The sequence below is a fragment of the Lithobates pipiens genome, unplaced genomic scaffold, assembly GCF_037356315.1.
Source record: "Lithobates pipiens isolate NorthernLeopardFrog02 unplaced genomic scaffold, aLitPip1_a1.2 Scaffold_8, whole genome shotgun sequence".
NCBI classification, from domain to species: Eukaryota; Metazoa; Chordata; class Amphibia; order Anura; family Ranidae; genus Lithobates; species Lithobates pipiens.
In genome coordinates, this window is record NW_027507903.1 from 538,164,347 (window position 1) to 538,182,642 (window position 18,296).

Below are 18,296 nucleotides of genomic sequence, written 5' to 3' on the forward strand. Positions count from 1 at the left end.
CTGCAGATCCTTTGCCCAGCTACCTCTGCAAGTGTGGCTTCCCTGAGCTGAGGGAGGGAGACAGAGGGGCTTATCGTCCCTGGGCTTGTCAAGGAACCCAGGTAATTGTGCTAAATGGACCTAAAGGGGCCCGTGCCTGCATCTGAGCATGGCGAGTATGGGCACGCTGCTGCGTTAGCTTTTGCACCCAAACCAGTTTTCCCTACTGAGAACATAACAGCGCTCGTCTTCTAATCGTGGACCTACTGACTGAGATCAGTATTGTGCAATATGGAACTAGCAAGTGGGAGATGACTGGACATTTGCAACTTTCACCTTGAGTGAGTCTGACAACCAGTCAGCAAAGAGGAGGACTTAAAATAAAAGTCTCATTGCTACTTTTACGCCATGTGAACACTTTTATTATATAGCATTTCACACTTAGTATTTTCCACTTCGGGCTTCAAAAATCATACTACGGTAGTAATTTTTAGGTCCTTCTGTGACAGAATTGCGGTCTCATAAACATGCACAGACCCAAGTCTGCCACAAGATGGCGCTGCGTCTTATGTAATTGGTATGATTGGGCGGATTATCCTTCCTGCTACAGGAGCTGTTGTAGTGTCCTCTCTATGGTATTTGCCGACACGCTAGTTAGTACAGGCGTCTCTGTGATATCGGTCCTCCACGGTGCCACACGTGGGTATGGCTACTCTTCGCTTCCATGAGCTGGGGCTGGATGACCGTGTGCTGAAGGTGAGAGCGCGGTGTCAGTATGGTGTTGAGTGTAGAGGGGTTCAGTGCTACTAAAGAAGCGGTGTGTTGTGTGACCAGCTGATGTACACAGTGTCTGTCCAGGACTTGTGGAACCAGAGGTCCCAGCATGGGCTATAGTCTAAAAGGGTGCACAGAGTGTAATAGTCCTCCCACACAGGGGCTGGCCAGAGCTTATTATTAAACCCCCCCCACCATGAGCCACCCCATAATGTACAGACCCCTCTGCTCCAGGCCTTCTCTCAGGCTGCAGTCAACATTTCATGAGTTGTCATTCATTGTTAATGGCACCCCAAACGTGACAAGCAGCTGTGCGAAGCTCAATGTCGAAAAAAGGTAAATAAGCTACTTTGGCGCATGTAGGGAAGATCATTGAAAGGAATAGGCTGCTCTATGCGCGTAGTGCCAAAGAATGGGTGTTCTCGACACGCTGGGTGTGAACCTTACCTCAGAACTCTGACACCACCAACTAGTGGTTTTGATTTAGACAATGCAGAGAAAGTTTGTCACTCCCGTCAGTGTTGTCACCATGACAGGAAGTGAACTGTATATGGAGGCGGCACAGACCTAATAAAATATGATCTGGTTGTATGTTCTCCCTGTGCCTGTGTGGGTTTCCTCTGGGTACTCCGGTTTCCTCCCACACTCCAAAGACATGCAGGTAGGTTAATTGGCTTCTGTCCAAAAAATTGGCCCTAGTATATGTATGGGGACCTTCGATTGTGGGCTCCTTGAGGGTAGGGACCGATGTGAGTGAGCAGTGTACAGGGATAGGGACAATTGTAGACACCCACTCAGAACTGGATGGACTGGTGTCTTTATTCAACCTTACTAACTATGTAATAAGGTAGTTTAAAGCGGGAGTCCGCCGGGACTCCGTGTTTTTTTTTTTTTTTTTAAAGTCAGCAGCTACAAATACTGCAGCTGCTAACTTTTAAAATAGTGACACTTACCTGTCCAGCGCGCCCGCGATGTCGGCACCCGAAGCCGATCTCTAGATCGACACTCGAGTGCTGCCGCCGCCATCTTGGGTATGGGAATCAGGAAATGGAGCCTTTCGGCTTCATTTCCCGGTTCCCTACTGCGCATGCGCGAGCCGCGCTGCGCAATGAGGACGGTCCCCGCTGCCTCTGGGATCTGTGTGTTTCCCAGCAGGCAGCGGGGCACTTGCGGAAAGGGGCGGGCACTTGCAGAAAGGGGCGTAATGTACGCCCCTTTCTGCAGAGAGCTAGCCCGGAAGTGGGTGCAGTTACCTGGATTATCCAGGTAACTGCACCCCCCTCCCCCCTGAAAGGTGCCAATTGTGGCGCCGGAGGGGGGGGGGGGGAATCCGATGAGCGGAAGGTCCATTTTAGGGTGGACCTCCGCTTTAAATCAGAAATGCAAAGAGAAGCCCAGGAGCGGAGTATTCTGTACCTTATGGGGTGTGTGATGGTAGAGGGCTTGGTACCCAGGCTCATACCCAAGGGCCAGATCTAGCCAACGTGATGTGGAGTTGGAGTAAGAAAAAGTCAAGGGGCATAATGTCAACAATGTTACAGAGATGCAGAGAGCTACTATTCCCTATTTACTCAGCACACTTCTGTACCACGGGTCACAACCTGGAAGTATCATCTGACGATGCAGGAGAGAAAAGGGAACACTAGTATGTGTTGAAGTGGAAGTAAACTTCCATCACCAAATTCTACCTATAGGTAAGCCTATAATAAGGCTTACCTATAGGTAATGTCAATATCTCCTTAATGGGCACCTTTATCGGGGGGCCCTCCCCGCCGATAAGTAATCTTGCACCAAATCTGCGCAGAGAAAGTGGACTGTCCGCTGAAGAAGAGGATAGCGGGATTATGGCAGTTAGCTGCTGCCATAACGATACCCCTCGTCAAAGTAGCGTCGTAAATCGATGGTGGGCATTCCCTATGGTTCATGCCAACGGACCTTATTTTGTACATTAACAGTTTATGGGGAACTGTGTCAAATGCTTTTGGAGAATCCAGATGGTTTGGCAAGAACGATTCTTCATAAATCCATGCTGATTACTGCTAATTATACCGTTCTCATTACTAAAATCTTGTATATGGGCCCTTATCACCCCCTCCAAGAGTTTACATACTATTGATGTTAGGCTAACTGGTCTGTAATCCCCAGGGATGTATTTTGGTTCCTTTTTTAAATATTAGTGCTACATTGGCTTTTCTCCAATCAGCAGGTACCATTCCAGTCGGTAGACTTTCAGTAAAAATTTGGAAAAATGGTCTGGCATTTACTTGACTGAGTTCTCTAAGTACCCTCAGGTGCAAGCCGTCTGGTCCCAGTGTTTTATTAATGTTAAGTTTCCCAAGTCTAATTTTAATTCTGTCCTCTGTTAACCATGGAGGTGCTTCCTGTGATGTGTCATGAGGATAAACACTGCAGTTTTGGTTACTGAAGACCCCCGATTCCCTTGTGAAGTGCAAGGAGAAAAATAAATTCAATACCTTCACTATCTCCCCATCCTTTGTAACCAGATGTCCTTCCTCATTCTTTATGGGGCCAATATGGTCTGTCCTCCCTTTTCACTGTTTACATACTTAAAGGATTTCTTGGGATTTTTTTTGCTCTCCTCCGCTATGTGTCTTTCGTATTCTATCTTAGACACCCTAATTGTACCCTTACATTCCTTGTTGCATTCTTTATAAAGTCTGAATGCTGATGACGATCCCTCAACCTTGTATTTTTTGAAGGCCTTCTCCTTTTGCTTGTATATGCATTTTTACATTGGAGTTAAGCCACCCCGGACTTTTGTTCGCTCTTTTAAATTTATTACCCAATGGGATGCATTGCTAATGCCCTTATTTAATATGCTCTTAAAGGAAACACATTTCTCCTCCGTGTTCTTTGTTCCTACGTTTTTATCCCAATTTATGTCTTCTAGCAAGGTTCATAGTTTAGGGCAATCGCTCTTTTTAAAATTCAGTTGTATTCCCCTTATGTTTCCTATTTGTGGGATTTATACTGAAGCCAATTGACCTGTGATCGCTGTTTCCTGAAATGCCCCGTACTTTCACATCCGTGATCAGTTCTGCATTGTTGGTAATCCAGTAAATCCAGTAACGCTTTATTTCTAGTTGGTGCGCCTACCATCTGAACCATGAATTTATCCTGCAAGACATTTAGGAACTGGCGAGCCTTAGATGAATGCGTGGTTCCCTCTGCCCAGTCTGTCTGGATAAATAAAATTCCCCATTATGATAACACTTCCCATCCTTGCTGATAATCCAACTTGTGATAGATCTCTCCCCCTCCTCCCTCAGGTTAAGGGGCCTATAGCGTACTCCCAGTATTATTTTCGCCTTAACTTCATCCCTTTGGAGATCTACCCATAAGGATTCCACCTCCTCCCTAGCTCCCTTAGTGATGTCATCTCTCACATTCACTTGTACATTATTCTTATATAAGCATACCCTTCCAACTTTCAAGTCTCTGAAATTCCCACAAAATCCGAATAATTACATGACACTGAATAATTACATGATGCCCCCCCTTTGCGCGACCCGTGGTCCTCCTTTTGGAGCGCGCCCCCCCCTTTGCGCGACCCGTGGTCCTCCTTTTGGAGCGCGCCCCCCCCCTTTGCGCGACCCGTGGTCCTCCTTTTGGAGCGCGCCCCCCCCCCTTTGCGCGACCCGTGGTCCTCCTTTTGGAGCGCGCCCCCCCCTTTGCGCGACCCGTGGTCCTCCTTTTGGAGCGCGCCCCCCCTTTGCGCGACCCGTGGTCCTCCTTTTGGAGCGCGCCCTCCCTTTGCGCGACCCGTGGTCCTCCTTTTGGAGCGCGCCCCCCCTTTGCGCGACCCGTGGTCCTTTTGGAGCGCGCCCCCCCTTTGCTCGACCCGTGGTCCTCCTTTTGGAGCGCGCCCCCCCTTTGCGCGACCCGTGGTCCTCCTTTTGGAGCGCGCCCCCCCTTTGCGCGACCCGTGGTCCTCCTTTTGGAGCGCGCCCCCCCTTTGCGCGACCCGTGGTCCTCCTTTTGGAGCGCGCCCCCCCTTTGCGCGACCCGTGGTCCTCCTTTTGGAGCGCGCCCCCCCTTTGCGCGACCCGTGGTCCTCCTTTTGGAGCGCGCCCCCCTTTGCGCGACCCGTGGTCCTCCTTTTGGAGCGCGCCCCCCCTTTGCGCGACCCGTGGTCCTCCTTTTGGAGCGCGCCCCCCCTTTGCGCGACCCGTGGTCCTCCTTTTGGAGCGCGCCCCCCCTTTGCGCGACCCGTGGTCCTCCTTTTGGAGCGCGCCCCCCCTTTGCGCGACCCGTGGTCCTCCTTTTGGAGCGCGCCCCCCCCTTTGCGCGACCCGTGGTCCTCCTTTTGGAGCGCGCCCCCCCTTTGCGCGACCCGTGGTCCTCCTTTTGGAGCGCGCCCCCCCTTTGCGCGACCCGTGGTCCTCCTTTTGGAGCGCGCCCCCCCTTTGCGCGACCCGTGGTCCTCCTTTTGGAGCGCGCCCCCCCTTTGCGCGACCCGTGGTCCTCCTTTTGGAGCGCGCCCCCCCTTTGCGCGACCCGTGGTCCTCCTTTTGGAGCGCGCCCCCCCTTTGCGCGACCCGTGGTCCTCCTTTTGGAGCGCGCCCCCCCTTTGCGCGACCCGTGGTCCTCCTTTTGGAGCGCGCCCCCCCTTTGCGCGACCCGTGGTCCTCCTTTTGGAGCGCGCCCCCCCTTTGCGCGACCCGTGGTCCTCCTTTTGGAGCGCGCCCCCCCTTTGCGCGACCCGTGGTCCTCCTTTTGGAGCGCGCCCCCCCTTTGCGCGACCCGTGGTCCTCCTTTTGGAGCGCGCCCCCCCTTTGCGCGACCCGTGGTCCTCCTTTTGGAGCGCGCCCCCCCTTTGCGCGACCCGTGGTCCTCCTTTTGGAGCGCGCCCCCCTTTGCGCGACCCGTGGTCCTCCTTTTGGAGCGCGCCCCCCCTTTGCGCGACCCGTGGTCCTCCTTTTGGAGCGCGCCCCCCTTTGCGCGACCCGTGGTCCTCCTTTTGGAGCGCGCCCCCCCCTTTGCGCGACCCGTGGTCCTCCTTTTGGAGCGCGCCCCCCCTTTGCGCGACCCGTGGTCCTCCTTTTGGAGCGCGCCCCCCCTTTGCGCGACCCGTGGTCCTCCTTTTGGAGCGCGCCCCCCCCTTTGCGCGACCCGTGGTCCTCCTTTTGGAGCGCGCCCCCCCCTTTGCGCGACCCGTGGTCCTCCTTTTGGAGCGCGCCCCCCCTTTGCGCGACCCGTGGTCCTCCTTTTGGAGCGCGCCCCCCCCCCCTTTGCGCGACCCGTGGTCCTCCTTTTGGAGCGCGCCCCCCCCCCCCTTTGCGCGACCCGCGGTCCTCCTTTTGGAGCGCGCCCCCCCTTTGCGCGACCCGCGGTCCTCCTTTTGGCGCGCCCCCCCCCCTTTGCGCGACCCGCGGTCCTCCTTTTGGCGCGCGCCCCCCCTTTGCGCGACCCGCGGTCCTCCTTTTGGAGCGCGCCCCCCCTTTGCGCGACCCGCGGTCCTCCTTTTGGAGCGCGCCCCCCCTTTGCGCGACCCGCGGTCCTCCTTTTGGAGCGCGCCCCCCTTTGCGCGACCCGCGGTCCTCCTTTTGGAGCGCCCCCCCCCCCTTTGCGCGACCCGCGGTCCTCCTTTTGGAGCGCGCCCCCCCCCTTTGCGCGACCCGCGGTCCTCCTTTTGGAGCGCGCCCCCCCCCCTTTGCGCGACCCGCGGTCCTCCTTTTGGAGCGCGCCCCCCCCCCTTTGCGCGACCCGCGGTCCTCCTTTTGGAGCGCGCCCCCCCCCCCCCTTTGCGCGACCCGCGGTCCTCCTTTTGGAGCGCGCCCCCCCCCCCCTTTGCGCGACCCGCGGTCCTCCTTTTGGAGCGCGCCCCCCCCCCTTTGCGCGACCCGCGGTCCTCCTTTTGGAGCGCGCCCCCCCCCCCCTTTGCGCGACCCGCGGTCCTCCTTTTGGAGCGCGCCTCCCCCCCTTTGCGCGACCCGTGGTCCTCCTTTTGGAGCGCGCCCCCCCCCCTTTGCGCGACCCGTGGTCCTCCTTTTGGAGCGCGCCCCCCCCTTTGCGCGACCCGTGGTCCTCCTTTTGGAGCGCGCCCCCCCTTTGCGCGACCCGTGGTCCTCCTTTTGGAGCGCGCCCTCCCTTTGCGCGACCCGTGGTCCTCCTTTTGGAGCGCGCCCCCCCTTTGCGCGACCCGTGGTCCTTTTGGAGCGCGCCCCCCCCTTTGCTCGACCCGTGGTCCTCCTTTTGGAGCGCGCCCCCCCTTTGCGCGACCCGTGGTCCTCCTTTTGGAGCGCGCCCCCCTTTGCGCGACCCGTGGTCCTCCTTTTGGAGCGCGCCCCCCCTTTGCGCGACCCGTGGTCCTCCTTTTGGAGCGCGCCCCCCCTTTGCGCGACCCGTGGTCCTCCTTTTGGAGCGCGCCCCCCCTTTGCGCGACCCGTGGTCCTCCTTTTGGAGCGCGCCCCCCTTTGCGCGACCCGTGGTCCTCCTTTTGGAGCGCGCCCCCCTTTGCGCGACCCGTGGTCCTCCTTTTGGAGCGCGCCCCCCCTTTGCGCGACCCGTGGTCCTCCTTTTGGAGCGCGCCCCCCCTTTGCGCGACCCGTGGTCCTCCTTTTGGAGCGCGCCCCCCCTTTGCGCGACCCGTGGTCCTCCTTTTGGAGCGCGCCCCCCCTTTGCGCGACCCGTGGTCCTCCTTTTGGAGCGCGCCCCCCCTTTGCGCGACCCGTGGTCCTCCTTTTGGAGCGCGCCCCCCCCTTTGCGCGACCCGTGGTCCTCCTTTTGGAGCGCGACTCCCCCCTTTGCGCGACCCGTGGTCCTCCTTTTGGAGAGCGCCCCCCCCCTTTGCGCGACCCGTGGTCCTCCTTTTGGAGCGCGCCCCCCCCCTTTGCGCGACCCGTGGTCCTCCTTTTGGAGCGCGCCCCCCGTGGTCCTCCTTTTGGAGCGCGCCCCCCCCCTTTGCGCGACCCGTGGACCTCCTTTTGGAGCGCGCCCCCCCTTTGCGCGACCCGTGGTCCTCCTTTTGGAGCGCGCCCCCCCTTTGCGCGACCCGTGGTCCTCCTTTTGGAGCGCGCCCCCCCTTTGCGCGACCCGTGGTCCTCCTTTTGGAGCGCGCCCCCCCCCCCTTGCGCGACCCGTGGTCCTCCTTTTGGAGCGCGCCCCCCCCCCTTTGCGCGACCCGTGGTCCTCCTTTTGGAGCGCGCCCCCCCTTTGCGCGACCCGTGGTCCTCCTTTTGGAGCGCGCCCCCCCCTTTGCGCGACCCGTGGTCCTCCTTTTGGAGCGCGCCCCCCCTTTGCGCGACCCGTGGTCCTCCTTTTTGGAGCGCGCCCCCCCCTTTGCGCGACCCGTGGTCCTCCTTTTTGGAGCGCGCCCCCCCTTTGCGCGACTCGTGGTCCTCCTTTTGGAGTGCGCCCTCCCCCTTTTTGCGCGACCTGTGGCCCATCCATCTCTGAATCATTTAGATGTTCGCTGGCAAACTGCAGACAAGCCGGTACATGTGCCTTCTTGAGGAGGACCTTGCAGGCCCTGTAGGCTTTCAATACATGGTGACGTACTGTGTTACTAATGGTTTGTTTGGTGACTGTGGTCCCAACAACATTGAGATTATTCACAAGCTCCTCCCATGTAGTTCTGGGCTGATCCCGGACTTTTCTCATGATCATCCTTACCCCATGAGGCGAAACCTTGCATCAAGCTCCAGACCGAGGGCGATTGATGATTGTTTTGTACTACTTGCATTTACGAATAATCACTTTAACGGTTGTCTCCTTCTCACCAAGCTTCTTGCTGATGGTCTTGTATTACAGCCCATTTCAGACTTGTGCAGGTCTACAATCTTGTCTCTGACGTCCTTTGACAGCTCTTTGGTCTTGCCCATGTTGGTGAGGTTTGAGTGGAAGAATTGAATTCTGTGGACAGAAGTCTTTTATACACGAGTTGTTGTTGGAAGCACTTTCTTAAATTCACAGGACCAATCTGTGGGAGCCAAAACTATTGTTGGTAGTTGGTTGGTAGGGGATCACATACTTATTTTACTCGCTGAACTGCAACTCAATTTATAACATGTGTATCATGTTTTTTGGTTGATTTTTTGTCTCTGTCATTTAAAATACACCCATGATAACAATTCTAGACCCATTTGTTTGTATGTGTATATATATATATATATATATATATATATATATATATATATATATATATATATATATATATATATATATTCTCACACAAAAAATGTTTTGCCTTTTCATTTCTAGTTCAGCAAACTGAGGGTTTACATGTACTTTAAGGCCGGGTTCACACTATAGCGATGCGGGAACGCCGCGAATCCACGGCGTTTACCCGCATCGCACACCTCCCGCCGGCAGTTCACACTGCCCTATGCGGACGGCTGGGAGTGTCAATGTTATGTTAATGACACCCCCAGATCCGTCGGCATATCGCAGTGCGATCTGCCGACTCGCACAGGAATCGGATCGCATGGTGTGAACCCCCATGCGATCCGATTCTGTTGCGGACCCAAAAAAGGGTCCCGTGCGAGTTTGCTGCGGGAGCGCTGCGAATTCAGCCATACTATCTGTATGGCTGAACTCGCATCGCTACGGAGATCGGATGTGATTTGCTGTGTGAATCACATCCGGATCTCCCCCCGCAGCGGTGTGAACCGGGCCTAAAGGGGAAGTAAACCCTGATGAATTTGACTTCCTCTTTATTCCCCTGCAAAGTAAATGCATTATGAGCTAGGAGGCATTGTATACTAACCCATTATGTTGCACTTACCTGCAAATGAAGCCTGCGATGTCCCCGCTGGTGGCTGTGTCCCGATTCACCTCTCTTTCTTTCAGGGGCCGTGGACTCTGACTCTACAGGTAAAGCCCCATACACACTATCAGATCTTCTTCTTTTTTCCTTCAGATTTACCAAAACCATATAATATGAGGTCAAACCTTAGGAGTTTCAATTTGTATGCAATCAGGCAGGCCCTTGCACTACATGGTTTTGGTAAATCTGAAGACAAAAATCAGCAGAATATCTGATAGTGTGTATAGGGCTTAAGTCTTCTTATAGGCTTCCCTGTAGGTAAAAGTGGTGTGTAAGGGTTTAAAACCACTTTAAGGGACCTATTCACATCTGAGTCATGTGCTGTCCCTTCTCTGGGGCAGGATTGTAAAACAAATTTTGGCACCATGGGTTTTATGGAAGCACCTAAAAAAAAAAAAAAAAAAAAAAAAAAAAAGCGTAACAACCTAGTTACCTAGTTTCCTTCTTCTAGTAACCTGCTTTTCGTTGGTCTATAGTAACATGTGAAGCTTTCAAGGTTTTTTACGGTAAGATTTCTGCAATACATCGCTGATTAAAAAAAAAATACAAATAAAGTGGTTGTATGAAAGTTGTTTTGGGCTATCCCAATACATTTGATTTATGTAAGGTTCAGATCTTTGCACTTTTACCTTTTGCACAAGAGTATGAAACAGTTGAATAATGCATGTTTGTCTATCACCTTGTTTCCACAGAAACGTTAGCAGTCATTGGTCCATAGAGTATATATTAACCTTTACAAATTTAGTAGATTGACCTACAAAGTCTGATTTTTTTTTTTTTTTCCTGACATTTCCATGTCGCTGTAGGCCATAGCAGATTTAGGATGGGCCAAGCCAACGTTAATTCAGGAGAAGGCCATTCCGCTGGCCTTGGAAGGAAAGGACCTGCTGGCGCGGGCGAGAACAGGGTCAGGGAAGACCGCAGCCTACTCCATTCCCATAATACAGAACCTTCTACAGTCAAAGTTGGTATGTGTTCTTGTCTGATGACAGTATTGTCTTTGTATTTTAAGTACGGTTATGGCTACACATGTATGTAAATTTAGTACCATTGGTTTTAGAAATGCGAATCTCTAATATTACTGCAGCTTTTCAGCAAGGGGGCACGGTTATTATTCCTTCTAGGCTATTGTATGTCTGCTCTATATCTGCATTGGTTTACATTCACTACCACTGTTGGAAAAGAGCAGTTTTTTTGAAAATATATTTCTGCTTTTGAAATGTAAAATCACCTGTTGTCTAATTTTATACTGTCTGGGCTACACAATACTGCACTAAAGCTTAACTGCTTGTTTACTGGGGCTTTAAATGGTCAAACTATTTCCTTCACTAACTGATATGTCTGCTAAGCGTGCTGTCTATGCACCAGCTACATGGAGTATACAGGGATGTGTTCTGGCAATGAAACAGTGCTGCTCAGTCATCCTATGAATAAATACAAAGCTTCCTTTTTGGTTGGCAGAGATTGTGACATCATCCGCCCTCCTTTCTGCCTCAGCCAATCAGAGGACGTTTTGTATTTAATCCAAAAAATACAAAGCTCCCTGTGAATGAATAAAGTAAAAAGTTGTACTAAAGTGCTGATATGAACTAATAAATAAGTGGCAAATACTAGAAGATGACCAAATAATATACCTGACTTGATTTTGTTGCGAGAGTAAGGAGTCCCTGTACTGCTTCCAAGATGCAGTTTATTGTATGTAGCTGATGCTACATACAGTTTATACCGTGTGTCCAGCAGGCAAATTTGCTGGTGAAGGAAATAGTTTGTTTGGGCTGAACTATTTAAAGTTAAACATGGAGTTAAGCTTTAAATAAACTTGCCATGAGAGAAACATGGAGGATGCCTTTGCTTCCCTTATTTTGAAAATGCAATATTCTGGTAGTCTTTGGCTTTTAACCACTTCCCACCTGGCCAATGTACATATACGGCCGGGTGGGAGCCGTCTACTTCTGATAGGATGTTCAGGAACGTCCTTCAGAAGGAGGGGGATCGCGCGTGCCTGCGCAGCGGCGCGATCCCGATGTGCTCGTGTCACCCGGACACGGCGCATCTCGGATCGGCAAGAGGGCTCTATGATTGGCCCTCCTGATCACATGACGGCCGTGTCCAATCACAGCCGTCATGTGATGTAAACAAACAGCCGGTTGCTAGGCAATCGGCTCCTCCTCTCCTCACACAGAAGTCATCGCTGCAGCCGGCTGGTGATCAGTGAGTATGAGCTGTTTTTACAGCTTTTCTAACTGATCACCAGTCTAGTATAAACACACATCACCACACAATGTAAACACATATGTCACCACAATACACATGTCACCACACATGTCCCCAAAACACACATGTCCCCAAATAATAAAAAGATATGTCCCCAAATGAAAAAAAAAAAAGGCCCCCACATATGTCCCACTAAAATCACATGTTCCAATGATTATCTGCACACATATGTCCGTGATCACCTGCACACATCTGTACATGATAATTTGCGTACATATGTCTGTGATCACACAAACCAATTATACACTTAACGGAATTTTTTTTAACAAAAACATGTAGCAGAATACATTTTGGCTTAAATTTATGACAAAATTTGATTTTATTTCTTTTAAAATAGAAAAAATAAAATATTGTTTTTTTTTCCAAATTTCCGCTTTTTTTGCGCTTATCGCAAAAAATAAAAAAACGGAGTCGTGAATAAATACCACCAAAATAAAGCTCTATTTGTGCGAACAAAATGATAAAAATTTAATTTGGGTACAGTGTAGCATGACCGTGCAATTGTCATTGAAAGTGCGAGAGCGATAAAAGCTGAAAATTGGGCTGGGAAGGAAGGGGGCGAAAGTGCCCTGTATTGTAGTGGTTAAAGCAGATCTCCAGCTTTTGATAGTTGGTTTGAACCAAACCTCAGGTGCATACAGTATACAGCGTTGTATTCCAGCAGTTGGATGGGAACTTCCTGTCCCACATGTGGAACAAAATTGAGTTGGGCTGAGAAAGCTATGCATTTTTTTGAATAAATACAAACCTTTTTCTGATTGGCTAAGGTGGCGAGACGGGCAGATGATTTCATGACCTCTGACTCAGCCAAACAGAGGAAGCTTTGTATGCATTCTGAGAATACAAAGCTCCCTGTGAATGGCTGAGCAGCACTAAGTCCAACTCAATTTTTTCCTGGATGTGGAACAAAGTCACTTTCCCACTGCTGGAACATAGCACTGTATACTGTATGTAGCTGAGGCTACATACAGTTCATACTGCACTGAGAGCCGCTGTATGCCCTAATGAAGTAAATGATTTGTTTGGACCAGCTTGGTCAAAGCAAACTGTTTAAACTTCACCAAAAGCTGGAGATTGGCTTTGATTTGCTGACCTGGAACGAGTGTTCAGATCAGGAAATTTAAAGTCCTTTATCTGCATACCTTTTCTGGATAAATTTTGTTTTTTGTTAGGGTCGGCGTGGCAGCCTTTTAACTATTTATTTTGAGCAGTTATGTGTTGATCAGCAGTGCAGCCTCTGTTTCTGCAGGGCAAGGTTAATTTGAACGTGCTTTAGGAAATTCGATAGCCGATATTAACTATGCTACATTTAATGTGGAAAAGAATTTGGCAGCATAAATAAGATGGCCAACATCATAATTTTCCTTGATTTTGTAAATTTCTTATCTCCTCTCCTTCTTTCCTCCTCCTATTACTTGAGTTCATTGTACACAGTTTTAATGAATGAACAATGTTTGTATCTGTGTGTTTTCATACCTCCCTTATTCTTTTGTTTGCAGACTGTCTCTGAGCAGGCAGTTCGAGTCCTGATCCTAGTACCCACCAAGGAGCTTGGCCAGCAGGTTCAGCAGATGATTCGGCAGCTGACATTCTACTGTGCCCGTGATATAAGAGTGGCGGACATCTCTGGGCAGGTGGATGTTTCTGCCCAGAGGTAGGTGTTCTTCATGTACAACGAATAATACCTTTTGTAAACTTGGTGCACTTTTATTAACTGGGGCTCCTTTTTTCTTTCAGGCCAATCCTTATGGAGAAACCGGACATTGTGGTGGGTACACCATCCAGAGTACTTTGTCACATGAATCAGGGAACACTGTGTGTGCGGGACACCCTCCAAGCAATAGTGATTGATGAAGCTGACCTAATCTTCTCATTTGGATTTGAAGATGATTTGAAAAACTTGCTGTGGTAAGCACCTAATTACTGGAACTTGTAAAGTGAATGATTTAAATTGTTACTAAACTGAGGACCCTGCATTCATATCTGGTCTCCCACAGCACACAGAACATGGAAATGCAGTTATTTTAGTAAATATAAACTGCTAAATACCTTTTCTTATCAGCAGTGTATAGCAGTCTTTTGACTTCTATCAGTGTCTGGTTAAAGCTTGTAGGTGGAGTTTTGATTGTCCTGTAAGGCTACAGAACCCCTGACCCTCTGTCTGGGCAGCGCCAAGAAAAAAAACTAACTCTATAACAATACAGACCAAACTGAGCATGTGCAGATTGACTCCCAAGGGCTCTGTCTTATCAGGAGATTGGGGACTGTGCAAGAAGGGAAGGATCCAAGAAGACAGGATCAAATGGCCCTTTTACATAATGTGGGGGATTAACCCCTTAGATCCCACAGCGAGTATAACAAGAATGCTGTACTGCATATACAGACAGATTTTAACAACGTGGGCTTAGTAACACTTAAAGGTTGTCCAGCTGCTAAATTCTTTAGCTTCTGTCAACCTGGATATCCCAAAAATGCTGGAGGTCTAACCCCCCCCCCCCCCAATAAATGTCTGCATTGTTCTATTGTCAATAGGGGAACTCCACTGACAGCTGAATGAGTTCATTGGTTAAGGATGCGGCGGCCAGGCTCCATAACTTATAATTGTCTTCTTCTTTTTTTCTTTTTTTTTTTTTTTTTTAAACATTTCAGCTGTCGATGGGGGAATCCTGTTGACCGGCTCAAAGAACTGAGCCTAAAATTAAAAGTAAATGCTTAAAATATTGATTACAGTGCATTTGCACGAGTACTGTTACTTGTGTAAATGCTCAGTATCGGTAGAAGTGCAACCCTTATCAAAATGTTACTAAAACTACCACAGGAAAATAAGTCTGTATATGCAGTAAAGCATGCTTGTTCTACGCACTATGGAACCTAAGGGGTCAATCCTCCGCATTGTGTAAAATGGCTGTTTTGATCCTGTCTTCTCTTATCCTCCCCTTCTTCCACTCTCCCCAATCTATCTCCTGATAAGACGGAACCTTTGGAGTTACACTGCACATGCTCAGTTTAGTGTGTATTGCTAGAAGGTTTTTATTTTTTTTTTTTTTTTTTCTTTTCTTGGAGCGGGGGGTGCATATGATCAGATACAAGCCTGCTGAGAAAAGGTATTTAGCAGTTTATATTTACTAAAATAATTGCATTTCCATATTCTGTGTACGACCAGATATGATGAATGCAGGGTCATGGGTTTAGGAACACTTTAACTGTGTTCTCAAAGAAATTCCTGCCTGAACATTTTTATTTTTATTATTTTTTAGCATTGTAATCTTAGTATTGCACAAAAAGAGTTAGAACTTCTGATAATGTTAATTTCTGGCTGTGTTGTTTATCCTGGTGACAACTGTTCCTGAAAGCATTTACAACTAGACCTCCTAATTTATTTTTTTTCCTTTATCAGCCAACTTCCTAAGATATTTCAGTCTTTCCTTATGTCTGCCACGTTTAATGAAGATGTCCAGGCACTGAAAGAGCTTGTGTTGCACAATCCCGTGAGTTTGATTTTCTGCTGTTTTTATTTATTAGGGTCAGCTAGATAGTTACAGTTGTTTACATTTAGTATACTTGAAGGTGAATTCTGAAAAGCCATGAATGTATGAGTTCTAGGGCCCCTTGTACTAAAGTAAACCCCAAAAATGCATTTCTCTTATGATCCCTGTTAAATTTACTTTTGAATGCATTTTTTTATCTGTTCAATAAAAAATACTTATTGATTATACCAGAAGTAACTTTTATCAGTTAGCATTTTCACAAGCTATCTCTTTGGAGTACAAGTACAAGACACCTCCCCATCCATATTATGGAACTGTAAAGGTGGGGGGGGGGGATATTCTGTAGTTCTAACACACTTCCCTCCTAGCGTGACAACGCTGCTGATTCATACTTGGAGTAGGGTGAGTAAGAGTTGTCTCCCTGGTACTGGTATGATCATCGGGTAAAAATAAAGCGGAGAAAAAAGCTGTGCGAAAGCCTGAAAAAAACAAACAACTAATGCAGCTACCACTTCTAAACTACATAATGTTACATTTTTGTTTGGTTTAGATGCACTTTAACCACTTGTCTTCCGGAAAATATGCCCCCCTTCACGACCAGACCACTTTTTTGCGATGCGGCACTGCGTTACTTTAACAATTGCGTGGTCGTGCAACGCTGTACCCAAGTAAAATTTGTGTTTTTTAATGTTAGGCTATAAACAAAAAAAGACCCATAATTTTTAAACAATTTTTTACTTTCTGCTATAAAAACATCTAATAAAATGAAAAAAAAAATTTAAATCAATTTTTTTTATATAAATTTAGGCCAATATGTATTCTGCTACATATTTTTGGTAAAAAGAATCCCAGTAAGCGTATTTTGATTGGTTTGCGCAAAAGGTATTGTGCCTACAAACTATGGTGTGTGTGTGTGTGTGTGTGTGTGTGTGTGTGTGTGTGTGTATATATATATGTATGTATGTATATGTGCTCCTTGTTTAACGACTTGCATGTTTAACAACCACTTGGACTTACGACCAGCTCTCTCCACCCAAACGACGTGCTGTACATCATTGTATTGTACAGTACAGAAATTTTGTTTGGGTTCTGTACTTATGCAAACTAAAAATTAAGCTGGAGTTGTGTGTTTAGACCTTTTTATTTATTTTGTACAGTAGTTAAGAATGCTTAAAATATTTATTACTTGTGATTTCCTCATTTAACAACCAATTTGTTTAACAACCTGGTCGTTGAAACAGAACCTGGTTGTTAAGTGTGGAGTAACTGTATTTACTGGAGTTTTTATTTTTTACTAGTAATGGTGGCGATCAACGACTTTTAGTGGGAATGCAATATTGCAGGGGAAAGTCGGACACTAACAACCCTTTGTGGGAACCAGGGACGCTAATACAGTGATCAGTGCTAACAATATGCACTGTCACTGTAGTAGTGACACTGGCTCGGAAGGTGTTAAACATCTAGGGTGATCTAAGGGTTAACTGTGTGCTTAACCAGTGTTTGTGTAAATTGTGTGATGCTTTTACTAACGGAAGTGATGGATTTCTTTCCCTGCTTTATAGGTACACAAAGTCCATCACTTTCCACCTGTCAGAACGGGGCTTTGTCTTGTTTACATCTGCAGAGCTCCGTTCTGTGTCTCTGCTTGATGACTGGCGGGTGTCGGCAGACATTCATTGGCTGACGCTGCAAATTGGCGAAAGTACAGAATCGCATGCTCAGGTGTGAACGCAGACTGAAGAAATTACACTTTGCTACAATATAAAGTAGTGAGTGTAATAGTGTAAATCTGCTGTCCCCTCAAAATAACGCAACACACAGCCATTAATGTGTAAACCGCTGGCAACAAAAGTGAGTACACCCCTAAGTGAAAATGTCCAAATTGGGCCCAAAGTGTCAATATTTTGCGTGACTACCATTATTTTACATCACTGCCTTAATCCTCTTGGGCATGGAATTCACCAGAGCTTCACAGGTTGCCACTGGAGTCCTCTTCCACTCCTCCATGACGACATCACAGAGCTGGTGGATGTTGGAGACCTTGCGCTCCTCCACCTTCTGTTTGCGGGTGCCCCACAGATGCTCAATGGAGTTTAGGTCTGGAGACATGTTTGGCCAGTCCATCACCTTTACCCTCGGCTTCTTTAGCAAGGCATTGGTCATCTTGGAAGTGTGTTTGGGGTCTTTATCGTGTTGAATACTGCCCTGTGGCCCATTCTCTGAAGGGAGGGGGGTCATGCTCTGCCCTTCAACCTCTGCAGCAATGCTGGCAGCACTCATGTGTTTGTTTCCCAAAGACAACCTCTGGATATGAGGTGACCATGGCGAGGCCTGTTCTGAGTGAAACCTGCCCTGTTAAACCGCTGTATGATCTTGGCCACTTTGCTGCCACTCCATTTCAGGGTCTTGCCAATCTTCTTTATGTAGAGCAAGAATTCTTTTCTTTTGTATTCCTCCAGAGAGTTCTTTGCCATGAGGTGCCATGCCATGTTGAACTTCCAGCAACCAGTATGAGACAGTGAGAGCTACAACACCAACTTTAACACAGCTTCTCCCCATTCACACCTGAGATATTGTAACACGGAGTCACGTGACACCGGGGAGGAAAAATGGCTAATTGGTCCCAATTAGGACATTTTCTCCAGTGGTCTTCTAGGGCAGCATCCGAGAGAGAGGCTCCTCCTTCCTGCAACAGGAAACACATTAGTCTACCATTATTCATTTTGTTAGTCTTACCTGTGTGCCTTAGTTGTTTTTTGTTTCCTCCGGACCCACAGGAGCTGCAAACGTTTATTTTATCCAGTCTCTGTGCTTTCTGCAGGGGACTGCCTGACCAGCATCCCATTCAGCCCGGGGGGGTGTCATGGGAGGGCAAGCAGGGGCAGCAATCTGAGCCTCAAGGCTCTGCCTGAAGTTTCGCTCCTACAGAACTATCCCCCCAGCTGCACTACATGCCGTCTGCTTTTTTTCCCCACAGCTACTGCTCCTCTATG

General features: G+C 48.8%; 1 protein-coding gene across 1 annotated transcript in view; it reads left to right on the plus strand.

Moving 5' to 3' along the window:
• Positions 1-583: 583 nt before the first annotated feature.
• DDX56 (DEAD-box helicase 56) overlaps positions 584-18,296 on the plus strand; it is a 43,855-nt gene continuing 26,142 nt past the window's right edge. The window contains exons 1-5 of the mRNA XM_077469671.1: positions 584-735; positions 10,348-10,509; positions 13,315-13,469; positions 13,553-13,723; positions 15,213-15,303. Of these exons, the coding sequence (XP_077325797.1) occupies positions 685-735; positions 10,348-10,509; positions 13,315-13,469; positions 13,553-13,723; positions 15,213-15,303 (630 nt within the window). The 5' untranslated portion in view covers positions 584-684. The remainder of the gene's footprint in view (positions 736-10,347; positions 10,510-13,314; positions 13,470-13,552; positions 13,724-15,212; positions 15,304-18,296) is intronic.